At 53.3% G+C, this 12,819-nt stretch overlaps 1 protein-coding gene across 1 annotated transcript; it reads left to right on the plus strand.

Annotated features, from left to right (window-relative positions):
• Window positions 1-121: 121 nt before the first annotated feature.
• Window positions 122-6,078, plus strand: C8Q71DRAFT_862867 (uncharacterized protein; the record flags this gene model as incomplete). Its single annotated transcript, XM_047928084.1, has 3 exons — window positions 122-5,447; window positions 5,495-5,718; window positions 5,764-6,078. The coding sequence occupies 3 exons, from the start codon at window positions 122-124 to the stop codon at window positions 6,076-6,078; spliced, it is 5,865 nt and encodes a 1,954-aa protein (XP_047773376.1).
• Between the last annotated feature and the right edge of the window lie 6,741 nt (window positions 6,079-12,819).

Below are 12,819 nucleotides of genomic sequence, written 5' to 3' on the forward strand. Positions count from 1 at the left end.
CTACAGTCTGGCTAGCTCAGTCAGTTCGCCCCTTGGGATCACGTCCAATCCAACGCACGTCCACGCCTCTACGTCACGTACTCGCCCACTCGATATCTCTAAGGATCAAGTCTCAGCAATCATGGCTACTACAACTGGTGTAGCTGGCTTGCCTATGCCTGGTAGCAAATGTGCTCCCAGGAAGTTTAAAGGAAGGTACTCCGAAGTCAAGTCCTTCCTTCAACACTACGAACGTATCTGTACCAAACTTGGAATCATCAACGCCAAGGACCTTATCGACAACGTCACTCAGTACTGCAGCCGCCAAGTCCGTCAGTTCATCGAGAGCCTACCCTCATTTGAGGCCAAGGATCCAAACTGGGAAACTCTCAAGAAAGATGTTCTCACGTACTTCGATGCTGATCGGGATGACAAGAAGTACAAGGTCCGACACCTGGAATCCTACGTCCTGGAAGCCCGCAAGAAGTCAACCATCAAGACCCTAGGAGCATGGAGGGAATATACAAGGAAGTTCCTGACTATCTCCGGATGGCTGAAGAAGAATGGTCGAATCTCCGTAGATGAAGAAGCTCTCTACTTCTGGAAAGGAATCCCGCGTAAATTCCGCCAGACTCTGGAACCTCGACTCTTAGCATCTAAGCCCACCTATGATCTATCAAAGCCATTTAGTATGACTGAGGTAAATCAGAAGGCTGAGGCTTTGCTCCAACGCAACCGATTTGACGCCGACCGACTGCCATCCGATGATGAGGATGACTCAGACGAAGAGTCAGACTCAGATGATAGTAGCTCGGATTCATCTGATGATTCAAGCAGTGAATCAGAAGAGGACATCAAGTCAAAGAAGAGTTCACTCAAGAACAAGAAGCGCAAGCTTACGAAGAAGAAGCACTCGAGCAAGAAGAATGACACGGATGAGGATGAAGATACGGCTGATCTTAAGAAAGCACAAGCTGCACGTCGCCGAGCAGCTCAGGATGAGAAGAAGAAAGCCAATGAAGTGGAGGAACTCATCCGACAGATGAACAAGATGTCCCTAAGTGACCCTGAGTATGGTGTTCTGTATTTCCGTGCATGCACCATGAGTCCCTTAGCTGCCTCAGCAATCCGGCCTCCGGTCTTAGGCTCATCTACTCAGAGAAGTCCAACATCCAATGCGTTCACAAGCCCGCAATCAAACCCGTCAGCAGCTCCATCTCCTACGCAACCAAGTGCTATCCGACCTCCCATGAAGTGTTACGGCTGTGGAGGAACTGGTCATGGCATTGGAACATGTGCTGAAATCAACACCCTTATGGCTAAGGGAGTGATTGCACGTGATGCATCTGGACGACTGGTCATGAAGGATGGTTCACGCATCTTCCGTAACATGGACGAGACTTTTGTTTCGGCCATTCAACGGCAGACTGCGCCCACAGCACACTACATTACCACAGAGCCCAAGGTATCCTACTATGCTCAAGCAACGATTGAAGAGTATGAGACAGAGGAAGAGCAAGGGAATGTCCATGTAGCAGACGAAGAAGACTCAGAGAACACATTCAGCTTTGCTGGAGCTGAACGTGGCACTACCTCAACTCGGAATGCTCGTGAACGGGCCACGAAGGGTCCACTCATACCACCAGTATCAGTTCAAGAGAAGATTAACAAGCCACGAGCCACGCAGGAGCCAAAACGTGACAAACCGCCACACCTGGTTTCACCACCCCAGCAGTCTCCCGACGCGACGCGCAGCTCTGCACGCCTGCGAGGAGACAAAGGACCACCTATCCTGCAACATCCTGGTGATCGTGCAACACAGCCAACAGTGCCGACCGAACACAACCGTAGAGAGATCCCCACCACGCCCAAGCAACCTATTGATGTCACTAGCCGCCAGTTTGATGCAGACGACGACGACGAGATCATGGAAGATGTCTCACCACCGAAGCAATCATCCACTCAATCACGCACTACAGACAATACAACGAAACGTTCAGAGTCTGCGAAGGCAGAGACACCAAAGCGCACTCCACGCCAGAGTCAAGTACAAGCACAGGTTGATACTTGGCATGTTCTGGGGAAAGTTCTCAATACTCCAGTAACACTACCAGTCGGGGAGATCTTTGGTATCTCAAAGGAGATGTCCAGCCACTTACAAGAGGTGCTTAAGCCAAACGCTCCTCCAAAGAACATCGTCGCCGCCGCGTTTGGTCCTCGCTCGAAAGGAGCTTTAATCTATCTACGAATGGAGGTAGATGAACGCCCCGTTACAGCAATCATCGACACGGGATCTCAGCTCAATATCGCAAGCAGGAAGCTATGGAAGACTCACCTAAATCGACCAATGGACATCGCCCGCTCGTGTCAGATGAACGACACGAACGGGGGAGCCGGAGCGCTGCGAGGACTAGTCGAGAACGTTCCCCTAACTTGCGGGAACGTTCGCACCTTCGCTAACCTCTACATCGGCGAACACGTTCCGTTCGACTTGCTGCTAGGACGACCTTGGCAGCGAGGAAACTATGTGAGCATCGATGAACGAGTGGACGGCACTTACCTTATGTTCAAGAACCAAGACCTCGAGGTTCAGCACGAGATCTTAGTCATGCCCGATGGATATGACCCGGCTTGGTCATACGAACCGGCGGTATGGTACGCCAACGGCGAGGACCCTCCGGACGTACCCTCGAATGTTGCTGATCACACAGCCACTGCAAAACCACACTCAGAAGACACAGAGTCAGGAGAAGATAAGCATTTAGACTCACCAAGAGACCCCGATCGACCGGCGGAAGCCGACGGACAGTTTGTAAGCATACTAACTCGCCCGCTGTACGGTCTTGCACGATCGGCGAAGTCTGCAAGCGAGACAGGTCAGACGAGCGAAGGAAAGGGTCCAGAATGTGAGAACCAAAGAGTAAGCCACTTACCAATGGTCCTCGCAAGCACCACACACGCCGTCACCCGACACACGACACTCACGGCCCCGACGGACACGGCTCACCTGAGCACTGAGAGCATCATGCTCTGTGAGAACCAGGATGTCGATGTGCCTGGTGATCGACGCCTCGACTGCGAGATGGACAGCTCGGATCCCCGAATCAAGGCGAGGGAACAAGACACTGTGAGCCAATCACGAGCAGACGGCATAAAGGGGGGACTGGACTCACCAGAGATACCAGTCAACGTCCTTATGGCTTCCCTTACCGACGAACTGCGGGCTCTATCCCTGCAATCCGCCGGTGAGGCGTCGCGACACGTCGAGCAGAGCGGGTCCGGAATGTTTGAACGGGACCGGCGAGGCGAGCGGACGTGCTCGTGCTCACGTTTACGACACGAACCGACTCCGTGCAAACGCAGCACGCACGCGATGAATGACCCAGAAGAGGACGTCAGCAATCGACCTAGCGAGAGCAAAGACTCACCCTCGATTTCGGACCCTATGACGACCACTCCCCTCGACCTAGCCTCTCAGCACAGCCTCGACCCTCCGACTAACCCGGCAGTGCTGCAAAAACGGGGATATGACGACGGGACTGGGCTAGCTGGAGAAGGAATAGGACGACTGAGGATAGGGGAGGTGAGACAAGACCGGAAGAAAGTAAGAGTCAGACGGACACTTACCGATAACGCGCGCATACGAACACGGAAGAGCCAAGCAACCGAGAAGATAAGAAGACAGCACGACCGCAAGGCCGCGCGTCGAGCATCAGTGAACGCGACGAAGAGAGGGACGCGCGCGCGCAAGAGGTCGCCACCGAAGGTTGGAGTTACCAACGCAGCGGTAACCAACCAATGGGGCGCGGACTTAACGGTGCAGACGCGCCCGGGCCTGTACAGCTTCGATCACGATCGAGCGCCCGGGGCGGTAGCGCTTGAACCTTGGGCGCGTGCCACGTCAACCGACCTCCCTCCCGCCACCCTCGTTCTTCGTCATGCAGCCTCGACCTCCCTACCTCACTCTGAAGTCCGGACCCTCGGATTTACGAACACGGCCGCCAGGAGACACTTAGCAGGAGCTTTACCAAGAAAGCGAGGACTTAGCGCGACAGGATGGGCTATAGGTGAGCCCCCTACTACGTATATAAGCTCCTCGAATGGACTTGACGGAATCCCCGTCCTCGCCCCGTCTGCCCCGCCTGGCTACGACACGCCCCTCATGTCCGCACCCATCAACATCCCACGTCACACGGTAGGCACCGTCTACACTGACGTCTCGCCCTACGAAGAAGTTGTCCGACCGGACCCTACGCTTCCTCGCGGGTATGTTCACCCGTCCGTGCTCGCTCACCTAATGCGTGAAGACGAGGTGAGCACCGATCGCGTCTACCGTCGTGCATCGTGCGTCCTCGGTAGCCTGCACTGCGTCCAGCGGGGCAGCTTCGAGGACGAACATGGACGCTGCACGATCTTCACGTGCCGCGACAGCTCACTCGCCCTCCAGAACCCGGACGAGCTCGGCACAGGCATCGCACAAGGTGACGCAACCGTCTACTTTCGGCAGGGCGATCGTCGTCCATCTGATCGCTTCCTAACGTCCACCGTCTACGCTCGGGACTCTTCGCCACGCTCTCTGCGCGGGGCTGGCTACACCGACCACCTGGAGCCTCGCCCTCCTCGACCGACTCCCTACTCCCAGCCCAACCTCCCTCCTACGCCGGTCACGCCGCGCAACCACGGACGACGCAACCATGCGCGTCGTGCGGCGCAGTCAATGGTTGCGCCGCGCACCACGACTACCATGCACGCTCCGCACGCGATCGGTGTCGGAGCACCCCCGTACCACGCCAGCGCCTTCGACCGATACGCCTACCAGCCGTCAACATTCCCGACCCCTTATAGCTCCACCATCCCGGAACGAACGACAGACCCGCGTATCGCTCTCGCCGAGCGCCGTGCACGCCAAGATCAACTGACCGCCCGGCCTCAACAGCCGTGGTCGTCGTATGTACCTCCACTCCCCTCCCTGACGCGTATGTACCCCTACCACGACGATGTGGCAGTACTGCGTGCTGCGGCTGTCGGCAGCGCTGCTGGCTGCGCGGCTGTCACCTCTTCGTCAACCCTGCCGCACACGTCGCCTGGCCCGGCGGCACCGGCCCCGTCGTCTGTGTCCTCTGCCCTTGCTCGATCAACCTCACCTCGTCTACAGTACCCGCCGAGCCGCGCGGCCAGCCCGTCCACTCCTGCAACATCGCCTCCCCCTCTGCAATCACCATCGCCACTAACTCTACCCTCGGCGCTGCAGCCCATCAAGGCGATCAAGGATGTTTCAATGGAGGAAGACGGCTTCGAGTTTCTGGACCCGGCCGAGACGAAAGCCAAGGCCAGGGAGCTTGCAAGGGAGGAAGGTGAGCACTCGCCGACCCCTGAAGAACGCGCACGCTGGGCACGCGCCGACGAACTCGACTCGGACACGATCGTCATCGACGCCGAGGACCTCCCGAACGCGACGCTTCGGAAGGGTGAGTCGACGTCCTCGTCGCCCCAAACCGACAGCAAGCCGGCCCAGACCTTCCGCGAACTCCTAGCCAAGGTGTCCGGGAGTACGAGCCACACAACGAGGCGGACTCGTCTTACGAGACGGACGATGCAACAACGTCCAAGGTACGCCGCTTCCCGGATATGGAGATCTTACTCCATAAGCTAACGGACGCGACCACCTCTGCAACGCACCCTATGGATCGGTACACTATCGACGTCATTCGCATCGCACTTGTCAAGGCCTATCGTGCGGTACGTGCGCGTGCTCGGCGCGAAGGTCTGGCTGATTTCCGACAGCAGCAGACAGCGAAAAGGACGGGCAAGAAAGCATCCAAGAAGAACGGCCACTACGCTCGCAAACCGACCGAGGAGTCCTTTCGGACCAACCACCTCCTGCACGAGAAGGAACGCGAGGGCTTCGGTGAGCTCCGAGCCTTCTTCTCGGGTCAACGCACCACTGACCCTCAGCGACAACTCGACGACACCGACACTGTACTCGCCCTCATCGACGCCGCCCTCGCCTTCGACCCGACTCACGAATATGCGCTCATCCTGCGTTCACTATGCATGCGCGGTGACTTCGGTGGCCCAGGCGAGTACCCGGGACACTAAGATCAGCAAGCTCGAATCTGCCCTCGCTCTCCTGTACGTCGCGACGAGCCCTACGCCGCGGATACTCACTGACATTGCGAGACAGCGAACTGGCAGACGGCTAGCCCAGTCCCGGTACGTTCACGACCCACAGCCTAAAATTCGGCTGGCTCTCCGCCAGCCACCCCCATTAGAGGTGTTGTCTATTTATTCTCATTATCCACTACTTCTCGATCTTCTGTATCCCTATGTCTCGGTAACGGTCTCAGTGGCTCGTTCAAAATTTTGTTCAGATTGTATTATTTTTACTCTACTTAGACATGATTCCGGAGTGCTGCGATACACGCTAGAGTGTCTCGCAGTGCACGGCATCTTCACTTCTCAATCCGACTCGATGTGGTTCCTTCCCTATGCTTCCCTCTTCGGCACGTGGTTACATTCTCGACGTGGTCTCTCTACGATACATCTCTGCCCGTTCCCGTGTTCGTTACTGTACTTTCTGTCTCGTGTTCTGCGCGGTGTACGACTTACTGAAGAAAAACCCCCGAAAAGCCCCGAATATAATTCGTATATTCGGTACTTGCTCGGGTGCGATGAACTAACTCCATCGGCAAGAAGTATACAACTACAAGGCAAAATTACGCACCCGATTTCCGAAGCAACCCATTCATACCACGTGGACGAGGACAGGGCCTGCGCAGGAGCAGGCGATCCCACGAGCTGGTTGATCACAGGTGCCTCGATCATCCAAGCACCATCCACGTGCAAAGAAGACGTTAGCATTGTACCAATGCAGATGACGGGAAACGTACCATGTACAGTGCCCAGGACTGCTGACAAGCAGTCATGGAACACAACACTTAGTGGTCGTGGCCGCCCACATGTCACGACCATCGACCAGCCCTGTGATTGTCTTGGCTTACTGACAAACACAGACGTCAGCACTCAACGTGTACTACGCAACGGACCTATGAAACCGGCCCCACACCAACGACTTCAACCCGAGCGAACCGACGTGTCCAAATGGGAGGCGAGTGGCCAGCGCGGCCAACCCGCATTCTCTTGCGAAGGGGTTGAAGATGACAAGTGCGAGCCAGATGAAAGACAAGAAAATGGGGGCGCGAAGGAGACAGGGCTCGGACTGTTTGTAGGCTTAATCACTCTCGACAAGGAGGACGACAAGTGCAACAGCGAGAGCGAGGTCGTGCTGGCCGAAGACCGAGACGCGCTAGCACGTGCGCTGGAGTTAGACGCCGATGAGGAGCTACTTGCCTTCTATGGTAACGACGTACTTGCAGCTTACAAACGTGTCGACCGACGAGTCAAACCCGTCCCCGGTGTATTCCCTGAAGATGCACGCGTTGAACGACGCTTCCCTGAAGACCCACTCGCATCATTGGCGCCATTAACGATGCATCCGCCTGATTTCAAACCCGGGAAACGCCTAACTCGGGAACGTCTTGATGAAATTAACATCAACTCGCAGGGATTTCTCTGGCCAGAAGAAGAGAAGCTATTCGAACATATCCTCCGCCTCAATGAGAACGCACTTGCCTTTGAGGAATCACAACGTGGAACATTCAGAGAGGATTATTTCACACCGTACATCATTCCGGTCGTCCCGCACGAGCCATGGGAATATGCAAACATTCCCATTCCGCCTGGCATCAAGGAAAAGGTCATTGCACTACTCAAGGAGAAGATCTCGGCTGGTGTATATGAGCCTAGCCAGTCATCATACCGGTCCCGATGGTTCTGTGTTGTCAAGAAGAACGGAAAGTTGCGCATTGTCCACGATCTGCAGCCACTCAACAAAGTAACCATCCGCGATGCTGGTCTACCTCCAAAGGTAGATGAGTTTGTGGAGGACTTTGCGGGACGAAAGTGCTATACTGTCTTTGACTTGTTCTGGGGCTTTGATGCTCGAAAGGTACACCCCATGAGCAGGGACATGACATCGTTTCAGACTCCGCTAGGACTGCTGCGCATCACATCGCTGCCTATGGGGTTCACCAACTCTCCTGCAGAATTCCAGACATGCATGGCCTTCATTCTTCAGGACGAAATCCCTTCCACAGCCAACATATTCATCGATGATCTGCCAATACGAGGACCTGCAACAGACTATCCAGATGAGAACGGAGACCCAGAAGTACTCCATGAGAACCCAGGAATCCGACGGTTTGTCTGGGAACATGCCAATGATGTTCATCGCATTATGCACCGAGTGGGACATGCAGGAGCAACATTTGCACCTAGTAAGGCTCAGATCTGTTGCCCTGAAGTGGTCATCGTAGGACAAAAATGTACCCCCGAAGGAAGGCTCCCTGAACCCAACAAGGTTGACAAGATCCTCAACTGGCCAGTACTCAAGAATGTTCACGACATCCGCGCTTTCATGGGCCTATGTGGCACTGTTCGCATATGGATCCACAACTACTCCAAAGTTGCTCGTCCATTGACTCAACTCTTGCACAAAGATGCTGAGTTTGAATGGACTCCGCTCTGCCAGGAAGCCTTTGATGCCCTCAAGACGGCTGTCATCTCAGCACCTGCACTTCGCCCAGTCGACTACAGCACCGACAATCCAGTAGTACTCTCGGTGGATTCCAGCAAGTATGCAGTCGGATTCATCTTGTCACAATATGATGAAGCTGGACGCAAGCGACCTGCCCGGTATGGATCCATACCCATGTCGGAACGAGAATCACGCTATTCGCAGCCAAAGTTGGAACTATATGGCCTGTACCGCGCACTCAGAGCATACCGACTATATCTCACTGGAGTCAAGAACTTGGAGGTTGAAGTGGATGCTAAGTACATCAAAGGAATGCTGAATGAACCAGACCTACAACCTAATGCCACAATCAACCGATGGATACAAGGTGTTCTCTTGTTCACATTCAAACTCATTCATGTACCCGCGGAACGACATCGAGGACCCGATGCTCTGTCTCGACGCCCCTTAGGAGAAGGAGAGGAGGTTGAAGAAGATGATGACTCTTGGCTGGATGACATAGCCTTGTATGCGGAGATCCGCGACCGTCAGAACAAATGGAGCAAGCCTCAAGACCAGCCATATCAAGCACTGCTCAGCGCAAGTCATGCTGATGTGTTCATCTCAGCTAATACCAAGGCAGACAAAGTGCTTCATCAATACCAGAAGTTCCTGACAACAGCAGCAATCCCTGAGTTCCCTACTCAACAAGCAAAGCGAAGGTTCATTCAAGGAGCAAGCCGGTACTTTGTTAGGAATGGGAAGCTATATCGACGCAATGGATCACAACCCCCACGTTTAGTGATTCTCAAGGCTGAGAAGCGCCTGGAGATCCTTACTCAGTCACATGAAGGATTAGGCCACCGAGGAGAACAAGCCGTGATGCATACCGTCAAAGAGCGATTCTATTGGCCTAGCATGTGGAATGACATACGACACCATGTACGATCTTGCAAGCAGTGTCAGATCCGCAGTGTGCGCAAGGTAGAAGTACCCCTCATGGTCTCAACCCCAGCAACTATCTTCACGAAGGTCTACCTTGATATCATGGAGATGCCAAAAGCCAATAGCTTCAAATACGTCATTGCTGCCCGAGATGATCTGTCAAGAGCTGGAGAAGGAAGGTCACTGAGGAACAAGAAGGCAAAATCAGTGTCGATCTTCTTCTTTGAGCAGATCCTATGCCGATACGGAGCAGTTGGAGAAGTCGTGACTGACAATGGCCCTGAATTCAAGGAAGCATTCCAGCTTCTGATGAACCGATACAAGTTGCCACAGATCAAGATTTCAGCTTACAACTCGAAGGCCAATGGAGTAGTGGAACGAGGTCATTTCATCATTCGGGAATCAATCCTCAAGTCATGCGAAGGCAACGTGGACAAGTGGCCTGACTATGTTCAGCATGCGTTCTTCACTGATCGTGTCACAGTTAGTCAGTCTACTGGCTTCTCACCGTACTATCTTCTGTATGGTGTAGAACCAGTACTACCATTTGACCTAGCAGAAATGACTTTGCTGGTAGATGGCTTTCACTCAGGAATGTCTACCTCAGACTTGCTCGCACTACGCATTCGCCAACTCATGAAGAAACCGGATGACATAGCTCAAGCTGCAAGCCTCTTGAAGAAGACACGCTTCCGATCCAAGGAAATCTTCGAGCGACGCTATGAACGGAGATTGCACCGAGAAGTGTACAAGCCAGGAGATCTAGTGCTTGTGCGCAACAAGGCAGTTGAACAGAGTGCTGACCGCAAGCATCATCCGCGCTACTTAGGTCCTTTCCAGGTTGTTCGACAGACCAAAGGAGGATCCTATGTTGTTTCTGAACTAGATGGAGCAATATGGCGACAAGGAGTGGCAGCATTCAGGCTGCTGCCATTCATATCAAGAGAACAAGTTGAGGAGCTTAACTGGATGGATGAAGACGAGGATGATGAGGATGAAGAAGATCTAGAGGATGTTAATTGGAATGAGGAAGAGATTTCCAGCAGCAGCTCTACAGATGATGAAGATCAGGAGGAAGACCTATAGCGGAAACAGTCATCCAGGTGTCCCAGGAGTAGGAGGGTGCAACTGGGGACAGTTGCATTTTCTTGTGCCGACCAGATGTCCTGAGCCAAAAGTGTTTGGCTCAAGGAACATGCACAGAGAATAGCCTAGACTCAAGCCCCAAGGTTCCTGGATCAGCGAGAGCCCCAGTTTCTAGGAGACACAGCCACATGGACCCCGATTACCAAGCACTCTAGGTTTGCACCCCAAACTCAAGGACTGACTCATGCTGTACAAATGGCTGACTCACAGGTGCAATGGCTGACTCATGCTGGTTGATGGATGACTCACACTGTGTTATGGCTGACTCATGCTGTGAAACAGATGACTCATGCTGTGAAATGGATGACTCAAGCTGTGCAGATGGATGACTCAGGCTATGTATCCTTGATTGACTCAGGCTGTGTATTGGATGACTATGGGTTTGTCAGCTCATGTAATTAGTATTAGATCAGCCTGTTCCCCATGTATATAAGGACTCACGGCGCAGGGAGCAGGCTGATAGAGGACTCCTGGCTACGTTGTCATGGTCTATGCTTCAAGGTAAGTTGAGCAAGGACTTGATTGTAACCGGTGGTCTGAGCTCAGTTATGGTCTGCCCCATCTAGATACCCATACCGGCCATGACGTTGCTGAGTCGCTGAACTCTGGGGAAGATCGTGTGTTGCGCATGTTCGATGTACGATAGTGTGCCGTCTCTCGCTCCATCTCGCTCTGTCTCCTGCTCTCCTTCGCCATTGTCTCTGAAGTCACGTCACACATATTAACATCGTCTACGGTTGTCGGTCTACGGTTGTCGGGCGGCAGAGCTGCTTCATTGCTATGCGTTTCCAGTCGTGTATTATCAATAGTATGAATGGACGGCAGTTTATTGTGCATGATGCTGAAGAGCACCAAGGAAGCCAAAGACACCACGCATTGAAGTGCAATTAAGAGAAAAAAGAACACAATGTTTGAGTGCTTAATTAGAAGGAACGAAGTAGCAATAGTGAAAGGGGGCAGAACAATAAGGGTACTTTTTTGTTCTCATTTAAGTAAACGTGTACTTAAGTAAGACAAAATAAGAAATCGACTTACCTTAAGGCTCTTGTGGCACATAGTGACACATGTCACTTTTGGCTCTCCACAAGACCACTGAAGACACGAACGTTTTTCCTGATGAAGCAGTACGTAGGAGAGCAATCCCCCCGGCAACTCGTGCCCCTTATTGCCCACCTCACTGAGTAGTTTGCAAGCTGCTCCCTAGCCAAGCAATTTAGTATCGGTAGCCCAAAGTCAACGTGTGACTGTAAGCTTCTGCTAAGTGCTACACTAGTGCTCTTGTTTGGGTAAGCTGTGATCCATAACCAGCAACTTCATTCTCGTCTAGCCACGCTCGTCTCTCAAGTCCAAGATCAGCCTCACATCAAGAATACTCGCCACGCTCGCCTATTGTCCCAAGATCATTTGAGCAGTCAACCTGCTTGTAGTAAGTACTAACTGTGCCTACTGATCTATCTTTGCAGAACACTATAGTATCTCTTGTGTGTTTCCCCTCCACAACGAACAACTGTGATAGCCCGGTATTACTGCCATACCCGGTGAACCGCAGCAGAAACCATTTCTGACCTGACACCGCTACACGAACTTTCCATACACATACACCGTCACCGTTCCTTCACGTTACATAAGCGATCCCGCTCTCATGTTCGGATTCTCACCTTCGTTGCTCTTTAGTCTTTACTATTGCGCAACGAAGGTATGTCTCTTATTACATCATAACATTCTGTACTTACGAGTCTTTACTATTGCGCAACGAAGATGCTCTGTTCCTGTTCTGTCTTCTGAGTGATTACCCGACGTGCGGACGTCGGGCTTACACTTTTTTTTTGAACATCGAACGGTCGTCTACTCCTCGTTACGGAACACGAGGATTCGTTGGGTCGCGTACCTATCATCTCTCTCCGAGCTCGGACAGCGCATCCCTGCTACCCTACCGTCCCGCGCGCTTGCGAAGCCGTCGGGTTCCTGACCGCGTGCACTACTGTAGCCGCCGGTATCTTGTCTCCCGCCTCCATCCAGTCTGCCAGATCCCTCGCTTCGTCACGCTGCCGCCTCACCTGCGCTCACAAGGACCTCCCGTCAATCCTGCTTCGATCCCCCTGCCGGTCGAAGACGAACTAGAGTTCGAATACCCGGACAACTTCTCTTCTATCCTCTCGTCTCTTCCGTCTTCC

This window comes from Rhodofomes roseus (genome assembly GCF_022264815.1).
Source record: "Rhodofomes roseus strain CIRM-BRFM 1785 chromosome Unknown C8Q71scaffold_34, whole genome shotgun sequence".
Lineage (NCBI taxonomy): Eukaryota > Fungi > Basidiomycota > Agaricomycetes > Polyporales > Fomitopsidaceae > Rhodofomes > Rhodofomes roseus.